Genomic DNA, 15,099 nt, shown 5'->3' with positions numbered 1-15,099 from the left:
ATATAGAATTTATGAAAAAAAATTTAATATAAAGAGCTTACTATACATAGAATTCAAATCTTATTGTTTCTGGATTACTAATGGGCTAATTGTACTTGTTTAAAAAATGTGTTTGAAAATAACAAAAGATAAAAAAATAGCAGTGCATTTATCAGATAAAATTTCACAGAATTATTATAATAATATTTTTTTATCCAGATTTTCTTGAAATACTCACAAATCATATTTTTCTAAGAAAATCTATTTTCATCCTATTTCTAAATTTTCTACCAGCAGCTGTGGCCCAAGCATCTAGGGGTGGGATACTGGTGAATAGACTAATAAACTTATATTTAAACAAATTTGTATGAAACTATGCTGAGACCTATGTAAAGCTGCTCACTTAAGTGGTAAACTAGATTTTAACGTACAAACAAAGAACCTTACTGCTTTATATCATACTGGTGGCTATGCCCCTAGAGGCTTTTTAGTATTAATTAATTATTGATCACTATTCTGTAAACAGGATTTGTAATCTAGGTACAGAGCATTCATAGTTTAAAGTATTATTTTTAACCTCTCTTTACTCTTAAACAATTTATCACGTTCATTAAATCTGTGCTTTTTGAATTAATAATCAATATTGATTTCTGAAAATATTTAAATCTTTCTAAAGTCAAAAAATCAAAAAGAAATCTTGTATGTTTAAAATCAACAGTGTTCTTCCAAAAATACATTCTCTACAGATTTTTAAATTGAAATGAGAATGAAAATTTGTTGTCATAAAATAAAGGGATTTTAAAAGGTTTACATTAAACAAATTAAAACGCATAATATGTATGCATGTAATAATAATTAAAAAACCTTTCAAATTTGGAGAAAGATTGATAGAAAGATAAATTTGAGGGGGAAATCAACTAAATTAAATAGGAATAGAGAAATTCAATTTGAAGTTCAGATTTTCATTTATTTTATTTTATTTCACAATCATTATCAAACATCAAACTTTCTATTTTCATATAAAAGCAAAGTATTTATATAATTACGTTTAGTATGACATAAAGTTGAATAATAGACATAGACATAACTATATGGGTGTATAGGCTGGTATCTAAAGGGATAAGACAATGGCCTTTAAAATGATGAGCAGCCTCAATAATGACACACAAGTTACCCTCTGTTGTTTACAATTATTAAACGTTTGGACACTTAATTTAATGAACCAACCAATCAAAATTCAATCAAATTCCCCAAAGTTGTTAAGCCAACGAATAAGAAAACATTATTATAAACTTTGTGGACTAGTGTAAGAAACAGCCCATTGTCCCCTCCCGCACTGTATATTACTAAGAATAATTGCTGTCGTGGATATGGTAAGTAATCCTTGTTTTTTATGTACTGTCTTTTTAAAATAAATCTTTACGTATAATTTAGATTTTTAAATTAAAAAAAAAAAATTAAATAATTGAGAGTTTATATTAATATTGAAATAGTTTGTACTCAATTATGTAACTGTAACAAATATAACTAAAAGACAAAAATAATATTTGTAAAATATGATTTTGACTAAATTATTTGGGATATTCAATGCCGAAGCAGCTAATAGTGCCCAATAAAAAATGTTATCAAACAATACAAATGACCAATGATAGGCCAGATTGGTCAATTACAATGTATACTATCATTAGTCAATTTATTGTATGACGTCATTTTTTAGGCACTATAAGCAGTTTCTTCAAAACATTGAAAAAAAATTATGCTTTAAAAAGCGATGCTTTTTCATATTCATTATTTTCATACGTTCGTTCGTGCATTTGAATAACAGAACTGTCCTCTCTATTTGAATTTTATTTAGGCCTCTAAGAAACATAAAAAATACTGCATACTCTTTAATTGTTATTATCCATTTTTCCATTTTTCTATTCTTTTATAAAAATGGTTCCTACTAATGCTATGTCAGGTGCGCGACATAAATATTTAGGGTTGCCTTGGTGCAACTCACGTGACTACTATGCACTGTTAGGAATTCTAAGACAAAGGTCGTGCAATTAAAGTGTTGGTGTTGGTTCGGCCGCGTTATCATGACACAATAAAAACTGTCCCGAATTTGTATTGATTTTGAGGAACACAGCTCCAGTTACGTCATATTTTTCTTTCCCGAAAAAGGGAAGGGGGAAAGAAAAAAAGGGAAGGGGGGAAGAAAAAAGAGATGGGAGAAAAGGGGGTTTTCCCCATCTCTTTTGAAGAGATTTTCTTCCCCCCTTCCCTTTTTCGGGAAAGAAAAATATGACGTCACTGGAGTCGTGTTCCTCAAAATTAATACAAATTCGGGACAGTTTTTATTGTGTCCGTTATCATGCACTTCAGTAGTAAGATTTGGTTCAGAGATACACCACAATAACACCTAATGGCGTATCCCGTCATTTAGAGGTTATCCAGGTTAGCAGCGATAGGTACCCGTTTTAACGGTCTAGACTCGAACTCTATAGCAAGTCGAGACGTAAACAAATACACCAATGCCGCACTTCATGAAGTAGCTACGCACCCAGTAATAAATCCTAAAGGGAGGGAGGGGACATTGGGCTGTTTATTACACAAGTTCCCAAAGTTTTACAAGCACTTGATTTATTCGTTGGCTCAACAACTTTAGGGACTTTTTTTACTATTGATTGGTTGATTCATTAAGTTAGGTGTACAAAAGTTTGAACCACTTATTGTAATCTACACAAGGGGCAACTTTAATCATCATTGGGTAGGTAAATGGATTTTTCAGCCACTGTCTTACCCCTTTAGATCCCTGTAAATCCTACCTTTAGTTAAAATGATTTCTGAATTATCTTGAGTGATTGACTTGAACTGATGCTTGGTAGAATCCAGGGGTATGTTGTTTAGATACCAGCTTACGTTTGCCTTAACAAAGACATATTATTAAGCATTAGATGTTTTTTTACACAAATTGTTGTTGAACACAATAAAAAAAATTTATTTCTAATTCAAGGGACAAAAAAATAAAATTACATGAAATTTTGTTGATAAAAAAATAAAGTACAGCATTATTTAAAATCTGTTGTATCTAATTAAACAAAGTAAGTATATTTTAAAAATGGTATGAATTTTTTTTGTATCAACAAAATAGGGTAAGCAAACAGCGAAACTACATTTCTGATCTTTATATTGCTGCAAATCATACAATACAGAATAAAGCGGAAATTAGTTTTGGAGAAGGATCACCCTTGTACTTGAAATATTTGAGTTCATACCCACATGCTCATGTTGCAAAACTTTACTTTGCAAAAACCCCAAGTTTGCAAAATGAATGATTGCATCAATGCAAATCATCCAACAATCTTATCAGTGTTCTTAGCATGTAGACAAGAAAATTGTCATGCAGACAACCAATCCCTTCATTCCCCTTCCCTCCGTAAATCCTCTCTATATCATATTTTTTTAATGTAGTTTGCGATTTTTATTAGTAGCGAAAATGCTCTACAATTTCACTTTGTCTGTCCGTCCGTAATGCAAGGGGGAAATTTGATTTATTCATTAATAAACGGCTGATTTTTTATGAGGATTTCCTATTCTATTGAACATCTATTATTTAATTTTGTCGCTTCAATAGTCTGTCAGTTATGCTACATGAATATAGACATTAAAACATATATTTAATATGTACGTGTCTATGGCTGTGTATTTGCAAAATAGGGATAGATGTCACCACTTTTGCCGTACCTATTTTATTGACGTCATAAAATACCCTATACCCCATCTATTTTCTAGGGGGTTCTTTCCCCCTTCCCTTTCTGTTTCCTTTTACTATGACGTCAATAGAACACGTAAGCCAAACGCGGTGACATCTAGTCATTTTGATAGGGCACTAAAGACAGCTACTTTTTACTATTTTTAGTAAACACTATGTTAATCCTAAAATTAATAAAGGAGATTTTCACATTTTCTTACAAAACAGTTACTTCACCTTATATAATAAACTATCAATATCTAATGATAAATTCATTTACCAACAAAAAAAAACTAAAGATTATATTATAAAAGTTTTGAAATTAACTCTTTATGATGTGTAGTAATTCCTTTTTTAAATAGGGCAGGTTAAGTTAGTTTATAATGGGTGCTTGGTAGCCCCGCAGAGCTACGTCATCGCTATTATATGGCCTTCAGGGATAGGGTCCACTGCTGGGGTTAGGCATAAGAAAAAAAGGTAACCCAACCCAGTTGTCACCTTGTTTTTTATTTGTTTTAAAGTAAAAGGTTGATTTTAGTGTTAAACAGGCGTTTTGAGGGAATGCACCAAAACTTTTGATTTACAAAATTTTCAATTATTTAAGGATTATGAAAAAATTTAACCGATTAACCTATTAAGCTTTCGGAAGAACCTTCATTTTTATAAATCTAAGAACAATTAATATTTCAGATATTCATTTTATTTAAATAATAGTTTTTAAAACTACTACACAATTTCTTTTCAGTTTATCATGTCATTTCAACATCAATAACCATATCTCAAGTTTAATAATCAAATTAAAATTATTTAAACCTAGCTGTTTACAGCCGCTTATATTACAACCGACTATTTAATATTCTATTCATGATATATTTGTTGTGATTTTCTTGAAATATTGTTTAGCTGTTTAGGCACTTATTCTCAAAGTACCTGGCAAGCAAAGAACTCCTCCTGTATTTTTAAAATACCTAACCTTACCTAAAGTGGGTGGGCGAAGGGGGTTCTGTAATCGCCTTGGCACTATGAGTAACACTGCCACTGTTTATTTAACCCTTTAAAAAAGCATTCAAACCTGTGTTGGATTTGCCACATAAGGACAGGTAAGTGAAATATTATCGTCCACTACTTTATATTCTGTTTGTAACTCATTGGTTGCACGGAATATCTAAAGAAAAAAAGAGATACGATTAGAGAAACAAATAAATTTTAATTTTAGGCTCAGCTGGAGTATAAGGTGCTTGATTTAGCTAAAGAAGATAAAAAACCAAAACAAAGATAATTTTGTTTTGATCTAGAGCGAATAAAATCATATCAGCTTATACCAACAACGAAATTAATTCGGAAAAAAAATCACGGAACCTATACATGATTTCAGCTGTCATTGGGGGCCAACACATCGTAGAATTGGTGACCTTGATCTGCCCCCCCCCCCAAATATTATTTTAGATTTATTTCGCTTGTTGATTATACCTTATTCCTGAAGACACATACCTTTAAAAAATCACTAATCTAAATTTTATAAAAGAAAATAGCCAATAGAACAATTTAAATCAGTCTAAATCCAATATGTCTTTTATCAATTAGAATCCCCTTTCAGTGTAAATTCAAGTTCAATGCAAACTGACATATCCTTGTGAGTAAAAAAGGATCCTGGTTTAAAATGCAGGATATTTAAAAAATCTTTCTCGGTATTATACAAAGTTAGTAATTTATCGACAGGGATCGGAAGCCTCACGTAAGCCGCGCATAAGCCTCAGTTTTAAACCTGCTTGTGAGCAGAAAAAAAATTTAAGAAAGAAGGATTGTCTGCTAAAGAGCCGTTTTATACATCCAGCTGAATTTTATAGTGATAAAATCACGATTTCACTGAGGCTTACACGCGGCTTACGTGAGGCTTCCGATCCCTGTTTATCGACAATGTCTGTCAAAGCTTTGCTTTATAAAAATACTAACAGTTACTGCCTCTAAGTGAGCACTGGAAAGTGTAATGTGCAACGTCATATAATACGACTAAAAAGGAGGGATGAGAGGACAAGTGGGAAAGGAAACCCTAAAATAGATGGATTTAGGCGTATTTTTATGACGTCACATATGACACTTTCCAGCGCTTCAATTGAACTTGAAGTATGCGGGGGCGGAGACAACGGGTGTAAATCAAACCTCCAGCTTCAATTTTAGTTTTAAAGGAAGGTGGAAATACCCTACCTTCACTACAAGGATAACAGTATCGGTTCAGCGGTTTGTGAGATCTTAAGCTGCACAAAGACAGAAACCATACTGTTATATAAAGAATGGTATCTTGTTACTTACCATGCTTAATATTATTCTTGATTTTCATTATTTTAAAGGGTGAGCAAAAAAATGCGTACCTTTTTAAAATTTAAATTGCACGGCTTGTGTTAATAGTAGAAAAATGTTATGCATATCGTTAGAACCGCTATGAACTCTATTTTTTTTGAAATATAAGAACGATTCCTCTGCTACGTATAGTTAGGGAGTTACGTGTTAAAATGTCCCAACTGATGTAAAACTTGACTTGCGAGTAAATTTTAAAATATAACTAAAAATTAGAGAAGATATTTTGCCAAAAGAGATTCCTACATTTTTTAATTTTAAATTGCGCAGCTTGTGTTAATAGTAGAAAAATGTTACGCATACCGTTAGAACCGCTATGAACTGTATTTTTTGAAAATATAAGAACGGTTCCTGTGCTACGCATAGTTTAGGAGCCAGATAGTAAAATGTCCCAAAATTTACTCGCAAGTCAAGTTTTAAGTCAGGTGGGACATTTTAACACGTAGCTCCTAAACTATGCGTAGCACAGGAATCGTTTTTATATTTCCTAAAAATAGACTTCATAGCGGTTCTAACGATATGCATAACATTTTTCTATTATTAACACAAGCCGCGCAATTTCAATTTTAAAAAGGTACGCATTTTTTTTTGCTCACCCTTTACAAGAAAAATTACAAAATTATTAATGAATATTAATCGAAATATGTTTAAAATTTACCTCTGGGCGAAATTTGACATTGAGGTTAGCTGATTTTGATAAGTGAGCCATCTAAAATTATTTTTAGAAGAATTATTGCAATTGTTTTTACATAATGAAAATATACTCTGTATTATGTCCGTCCGTCTATTGATTAGTTCTAATTTCCTTGACATACCTGGATATGCTGTAATGATAAATAGTTTCGTCTTTAATTTATATGCCAGAAAAATATTTATATTGGTTAAAATATACGCTCTAATTTCTATCTAATTCTACAACAATAATGATATCATACATAGGTAGGTATAATATCTTACACCATATTAAGTCTAAAACATATATAAGTATTTATTACATTAAAATAACATACTAAACACAATATATGGCAAAGGAATAGCTCACTATAAAAAAAAAGTGAGACACATATTAAAATACTTTATAGAGACTACTGATTTGTAGGGCCTTAAGACCGAAAAAAATGAAGATAAAGCACAAGTTAAAATAAGATTACCTTTTTATTGTCAATAACTTGATTAGCAGCAAAGCAGGATATACTTGTCAGTTTTCTTGTAGCTTTGATGGTTACCTAGGTAAACAAATATGATTACATCCGAATCAGACGGTCAGACAAACTAATCTTTAAAAATATAATGCAAAAAGTGAGTAACAACATATTTAAAAGTATTATTTTAAAGTTTGAACAAAATCCGTTTAAATATATCCTAAAAATGTTTATTATTGACTTACTTACATTTTAAGGCTTGAATAAAAGAAACTTTACTATATAACAACATGCCTAATTGTCAAATATCTAAATATATAAATATCTAAGAAACAAATTGAATATGATAGTTTAAACACATAAAATTGTTTTAAAGACTAAATATTGTAATGATTAAAAGTTTATGTAAAGTTTTTAAGGAACTATCATGATTTTAGAAAGTTTCTCCTTTTAAAAATAGTTTTTACATGCAGTCTTAAAAATATTTTTTTACCGTACTGATTGTAGTAAACGTTGAATTATATATCTCATCCGTCTGTCCATTCTGGGCGTCTGAAATGTCCGCTAGGACAGTTTGGTTGGCAGATTCCAGGTCCTCCAGGCCAGGGTCTGAGTTCCAGTAAATATACGCGGCAGGCCGACTCTAAACACATGAAAAATGAATAGCTATAGAGCAGCTACGAAACTTAAAATGTAATTTATTAGTTGCAAAATAAGTTTGTTTTCCCTAAAATTGACTAATACAGCATAGAACCCCCTCCACCTCGTTTTTAAAAAAGAATTTTAAAAAGAATGGGTTGCTATTTTGTAATTGTATTTTACTTAAGTTGAAGTTAGGTTATGTTATACTGTGAACAAGGTAGCCAGGCACTTTTAGGCACAGGAAAAAAAATACCGTTCCTACGACAAACATAGGAGTCCCAAAAGTCAGAGTGGACAAACTCAGGAGTCCCAAACGTCGGAAGGGACAAACGCATGAGTGGGACAAACGTCGGAGTTTCAGCTATTTTAATTGTATAACAAAAAATCTTCCAAATATTTCATAAAAATCTTGTAATTTTTAATTACATCTTATTCATGTTTTGGCTTTGGTAACAATCAGACGTGTAGAGATTTTGTTGTGAGCAGATAGCCATGCAGCCGCCGTATCCTGCCAACTATACCCAGGCAAAGCAGTTGAAAAGAACCACCATGATGCGAACAACTTTCAGTGCAGGCGTTTCTACAAATGTGATTGCAAAAATGCATAACTGACACGCAACTGCTTCTGTAGATAAGAAAACATACATGCTTGTTCAGCTAAATTGTTCCTATTCTCATGACAGTGACCTGTTGTTCTAACATGGTTGTTTAATAAAAATGAAAAAAGTTGAAATGTAAATGTTTTTTTTTATATTGTAATGATTATAACCTATTGTAAAACAATATAAGTAGGTTTATTAAATGTCTAACCTCTGCTTGGGCCTTATTTTTATTGTCCCTTTCTTAACCTAACCTAACCTATTGTAAACCATATATCTTAAATATTTTTCAAATGCCTAACACCTGCTAATCTTTATTGTCCCTCTCCTAACCTAACCTACTGTAAACAAACTTATAGGTTTTTTAATGCCTAACCTCTAGAGGGTGCTTAATTGTTTATTCATATCTTAACCTAACCTAACCTATTGTAAACCATCTTATAGGTTTTCTAAATGCCTAACAACTGCAGGGGGCTTATTTGTTTATTCATATCTTAACCCTTACAGATCGGGCCCCAATTCCCACCTTAATAGATCGGGGGGGGGGGGGGGGCTCAAAGAGCCCCCCCCCTCTATCTCGGCTCCTGGTACAGATAAAGACGTAAAAATTTTTTCTGGTGGTTCATGTGTATTTTTAGAGAAAATTACTTTTTCTAGTCATAGCAGTCAGACCGCTCCTTAGCCGCTTTTTAGCGGCTAGCCGCTAAATTTTAAAACAGCTGTAGAGCGGCCAATTTTGCAGCTAGGATGACCAAATTTTAGGACGAACTTTTATTTTTCATGACAAAAAAATTACTTTTTCTGATCATCGCCGAAAAACGGCAAATAACGGAAACCGCCATTTTCGGCGGTTACGGCGGTAAAACTGCGGTTGGCGGCGCAAATTAATATATTTATCTGTATATTATTGCTCAAGGATTTACCAAAAAAAATTATAGGTCTCTAGCTGTAATAGAAGCCACGATATTCATGATATATGTCTGTAGTAAAAGCCGGACAAAAATCGGTCATAAAGTCGGTCATGGAGCGGTCAAACGGTCATAACACCACTTTTCTCAGAAGGTCATTGATATCTAAGTATTCACCAAAAAATTTTAGGTTTCTACCTTATACACAAAAGTCATAATGTAGAAATTAAGATTTATTTATAATTTTTTCTAATTTTTTTTGCTACCCAACCGACTTTGACCGGACACTACGACCGACACAGACCAGATATCCTAATAAAATCAACTCTTGCCGACGTATAATTACTAAACTTAAAAAGTCATGAAGTTACAGCTCTCCATCTTACCTACAAAAAAAATGAGATTGAAAAAACTAGAGGGGGGGGGGGGCTCTTTAAGCCCCCCCCCCCCCCCCCCGATCTGTAAGGGTTAACCTGACCTAACTTGTGTAGAAATACTTAAACAAATGTTGAAACCTCAACTTTTTAATATCATAGACAATCCTGCATTTTGTTATAGAGACTCCTGCGTTTTACTTATATAATGTCCACTCCGGCGTTTGTCCCAAAATTCCTGCGTTTTTCCACTTCGACGTTTTCCCACTCCTGCTTTGGTTCCATTCCGACGTTTGGGACTCCTGCGTTTGTCCACTCCAACGTTTTTCCACTCCGACGTTTGGTAACCAAATTACCACCATTTTTTATTTTACTTTAAAAAATAGGGAAGGTTCAGTGCTTGCTAGGCACTTTGAGGGAAAGCACCAGGAGAACGAAATCATATGGTAATACAGAAAACAAAAGATGATATATGAACAATACAGATAAATGTTTGAATTCTGATCACTTAATCTTTAAAAATAATAAAAATCAAAGGCTACATTTAAGTCAAACTGTCTTAAATTATTAATATCGGGAATTATTTAATACATATTTACATTTTTTGATTGACAAATGTTAAATAAAATTAAAACTTATTTTTTTGTCATTTAAAAAAGAAATATTGTCTATATGTAAAATATACAGGTACACCGACAAACGTCCTAATATGACAAACGTCCTAATGCGACAAACCTCCTAAACGACAAACATCCTAAACGACAAACGTCCTAATGCGACATCTCTTAAGTAAAACGTCCTAATTTTTTTTCAAAAATTAAATTTTCCAAATTTGATTTAAAAATGTTCTAAAATAAAAGGAAATAGATATATATTTTTTTAATTTAGAAAATTAAAGGTTTATTTTTGTAATGCACGGTTGTATTGGGTTCCATTCCGTTTGTGATAGCCAACACAGACTTTGGGAAAACTGTCGGACAGATTTGTAAAATTTAGCCTATGGTTTTAGTTACTCGATTTAAAAATATTTTTTCCTGTGTTTTATCTGATAAATGATATTAAATGATAACTCAGTAAAAGAGGTTTTGGTAATTTCTTGACAAAATAACAAAGAAGGATTAAAAGTATCGAATCGACAGTGACATTTCTTTATGTAAGTAACATTTGGGGCAACAAACTTTTAGGTTTGTTTTATAACATAGAAGGCCTATTTTTGTGAAGATTTATTTAACCAACGAGCAACTTATCTTGTCCATTCGGTGCTTTTCTGAAAGTTCCTGAAAATGAAATACTAATACACGAAAAAACACCCCCACCCTTTTTAAATTTATTTCAAAATAAAGAGAAGGAACACTGTGATGGAAACCACACCGTCAAATTTTGGTACTAAGGATAACATTTAATTTACTTAAATAATATTTAAATGAAATTCATGTAAAGATTTTTAGTAAAATATTTAATTTATTGTATAATTATTGTTTTAATAATCATTTAGTAACAGTTTATCATATTTAATCATTACAAGTTTAAATATTAACAAAACACAATTATGTAATACGTATGTATTAATGCACAAAAAAAACTAGGAAACGATAAAACTGTTAGTCACGAAATTATCAATTATACAGATAAAAATAATTAATAATGTAATTAGCAAAATATATTGCAAGTACATTTATTGTACCTTTTAGCATAATAACTATATTGCTTTCATCAATTAGGTCAAAATATGTAAATGTTAAAACTACGAAACCTTAATATGTATTTTTAACATGACCGACGGTCCAAGTAAATAGTAAATAGATGTTCTCTAGTACGAACAGACGGACAGACAAAGCCAATCATAAGATAGCTTTTCTAAAATTTAGCAATTCTAATTGAATGGAACAATTGTATGTAACGATTATAGACATCTAAATGTTTCTACCATTTGTGGGCTAAGAATCCCTACTTGTAAATTATTACATCCTACTAAATATATCCTAATGGTCTTGTTTTTTGGTTGGATGAGAATACAAAACTACAAAGGAGTAAAAATCACAATTTATAAAAAAGAAAAAAGGAAAAAAAGACAATATGAAGGAATACAATATGAGATACAAATTGATATATAGGTAAAGAGAGAAAAAAAAAGATAGTAAAAATAAGGTAGAGAGAGAAAGATGAAAATGGGTAGAAATAGCTAGGAAAAAAAGAGATATATATTTATAGCCGTATGTATAGAGAGTACATATGAAGAAGAGACAGGAAGGTAGAGACAAAATCTACGAAAACAAGGAAAGATTATCATAACGTCAATGGATTTATTAATTGGCGTTTTTATAAATATAACAAGTTCGTAGCCCAATCATTGGATGACAGCATATTTTTCTGACAATGCCAAATTTGGGTCTCTTGTTTTCATGCCAAATATTAGTAATTGGAAAAGATTTGTGGAGACTATTTCTCTCACAAAATCTTGGGACATAGGGATAGCATAATAAAAGATAAATTAACATTCGCCATATCCAAAAAAAATGTAAATCTGTAATAAATCAAGAGAAAATCTAAAAGTTTTAAAATTTATTTCCTATTGATCTATCCCTTTCTCCCTGCAAAAAGGAGATAATTGAATAGATAGGGAAATAGATAAAGAAAGAGAAAATTTATAAAGGGGTAGGATACAAACATATATGGACAAGTAGATGGATAGATATATAGATGTATTAAGATAGGTGGACAGATAGATAGATAGATAGATGGATAGATAGATGGATAGATAGATGGATAGATAGATGGATAGATAGATGGATAGATAGATGGATATAAAGATGGATAGATAAATGGATAGATAGATAGATGGATAGAAAGATGGATAGATGGTTAGCTAGATTTTAAATGAAAAGGTAGATTTAAATATAGATGGATAGTCCGATGGATAGAGAAAATAGATGGATTGATCTAAAACCTGGATATATACATATATGGATAGATTTATAGATTGGTAGATAGATAGACAGATGGATAGATAGATGGATTTATAGATGGATAGATAAATGGATAGATAGATGGATAAAAATGGATAGATAGATGGATAGATATAAATTGGATAGATACATAGATTGTTATATAGATGGACAGATTGATGGATAGATAGTTAGCTAGATATTGAATGAATAGGTAGATTTGGGTATAGATGGATATTCTGATGGATAGATAGATAAATAGATGTAAAGAAATATCTAAAATCTAACCTGTAAAGCTCTACACGTAACTTTAACATCTCCCCCCTCAGATAGATGGTTGTTTATTGGGTCCATTATCAACTGTTCAGGGGGTGTGTGTACGTCCAAAATCACTCGAGAAATCACAGGAACCTACAGACAAAACAAAATTGCATTTGTTCAGATGAAAACACATCAGATCTCCAGTATTCTGAATGTATTCATTAACCCTACTCTGGGAATCTTCACATAAGTAACGGGATGGTTTTAGGCTACTTTGTTTTCATATATAAGTCATTAGATGGTTTTCAGCAATATTTCTCTCCTTTCTAATACAGAGCCCTTATATGCTAGGAGTGCGGCCATTATTGAACATTTAAAGTATTTAGATAGCGGATACTCTAGATGACAAATATATCTTTCTACGGCTTTTCAAGGGACAAAACGCGAATTTAGAAAGCTTGGATGGTTGACGAGCTTGGTAATTGTACATAATTTGTTGCGAAATTGCGTAAAATAGTATGCAGTAAACTTTAAAAGGATATACTTTTATTTTTAGGATTTGATTATATGGAAGTCTAGTTTATAATATAACATCTATTATAGAGTTGCTTAGCTTTTTAATTCGTACCTAATTGTTATAGGAATCACCATTCAAAGTTTAAATCTATAGCTCAATTATAACATGTCTAAATTAAAGAAAAGAGCTATCCGTTACGGACAGACGGACGTACAGACGAACCGCTTTTAAAAATTTAGGTGTTAAAATTAGCACAGCTTTCAAAATGAATTTTGACCTGAGTAGCTGTACTGTTGACTATGCAGTCCAAACTTTTCCCCAAATCATGACGACTTAAAACTACACGAATTATACTCTGTCAAATAAAAAAACAATAATTTTTAAAGTATGAGTCTTAAATTCAGGGATCGGCAGCCGCGCGTCAGCCGCCTGTAAGCCTAAAGGAAATCAACCTTTCATTGTCGAGTGATTTTCTAAAAGATCACAATAGCAACAAAACTAAATCTCCAAAAATAATATTAACCAAAGCTATCGTTTTTGTTGATAATCTTTTACTAATTAGAAAGATTAACTTTATAATAAGAACATTGTACATTTACTGAACATATCATTTACTTTAAAATTAAAAGTTTTAAGTTTTATAATTATATTTCCAGTTGAAACCTATTTTACATTTATGTAAAATAATAATAAAAAGTTCACAAAGAACATTAAAGTAGGAATTCATTCAAATTTGAATAACATACAGTATGCAGTATAGTGCATAAACCTTATTTTGTTCTAAACCATTAGATTATCAATATCTAGTAGAATTGCCTTTTATGATCTAATTATCACAAGACTTTTATTAGCCTTATGAAATAATTACAAATATGAAATTAGAAACAGAAATAAATGTTGAGGAATTTTGGAACCCTTATCTTCGAAGGATTCTTAGCATTTTTTTTCTTCATATTTTGATTATATTAAAAATAATTGTCTTTCCTCAGCGCTTCCAGTTCCATTTTCTCGTTCAGTCCGCCCATCTCGTTCTGCTATCATACTCTTAAAAATAGGTAATAGTTAATAGTCCACCCATCTAGTTCTGCTATCATACTCTTAGAAATAGGTAACTGTTAATAGTCCGCCCATCTAGTTCTGCTATCATACTCTGAGAAATAGGTAATAGTTAATAGTCCGCCCATCTAGTTCTGCTATCATACTCTGAGAAATAGGTAATAGTTAATAGTCCACCCATCTAGTTCTGCTATCATACTCTGAGAAATAGGTAATAGTTAATAGTCCGCCAAGAAATAACTTATGTTAAGGATCTTAAGGTTATAGTAATGGAAAATATATTTATGTATTAAACCAAATTGCTTATAGAGTTGATGTGGTTTTTAAATTGTACCATTTGACATTCCTATATAATGATAATAGCTATTCGTAACGGACGGACGTACAGACCCTACCTGATTATAGAACTCTTTTTAAAAGTTTACCTTTGTCCCATTGAACCATGTAACCTAGACCAATCAAGTACACTTTTATCATAATTTTTGTAGTGCAAATACTCTAATCGAAAGTAAATACATCCGCTCATAGTTGGTGAGGCGATGGGTTCTAATCTTGGCTAAAATTCGCCTCATAACTCAATTAGTT

At 31.6% G+C, this 15,099-nt stretch overlaps 1 protein-coding gene across 1 annotated transcript in view; it reads right to left on the bottom strand.

Moving 5' to 3' along the window:
* LOC145327459 (hemicentin-1-like) overlaps positions 1-15,099 on the bottom strand; it is a 61,585-nt gene that overhangs the window by 27,484 nt on the left and 19,002 nt on the right. Inside the window, exons 11-19 of the mRNA XM_080171007.1 lie at positions 14,940-14,965; positions 14,445-14,502; positions 13,736-13,815; positions 12,969-13,091; positions 7,706-7,855; positions 7,222-7,296; positions 6,729-6,779; positions 4,788-4,880; positions 2,790-2,889 (exon numbers count right to left, since the gene is read on the bottom strand). Of these exons, the coding sequence (XP_080027133.1) occupies positions 2,790-2,889; positions 4,788-4,880; positions 6,729-6,779; positions 7,222-7,296; positions 7,706-7,855; positions 12,969-13,091; positions 13,736-13,815; positions 14,445-14,502; positions 14,940-14,965 (756 nt within the window). The remainder of the gene's footprint in view (positions 1-2,789; positions 2,890-4,787; positions 4,881-6,728; positions 6,780-7,221; positions 7,297-7,705; positions 7,856-12,968; positions 13,092-13,735; positions 13,816-14,444; positions 14,503-14,939; positions 14,966-15,099) is intronic.

Source organism: Acartia tonsa, chromosome 9 (genome assembly GCF_053477335.1).
Source record: "Acartia tonsa isolate MP-2025a chromosome 9, ASM5347733v1, whole genome shotgun sequence".
Lineage (NCBI taxonomy): Eukaryota > Metazoa > Arthropoda > Copepoda > Calanoida > Acartiidae > Acartia > Acartia tonsa.
This window is presented reverse-complemented; position numbering and strand designations above follow the sequence as displayed.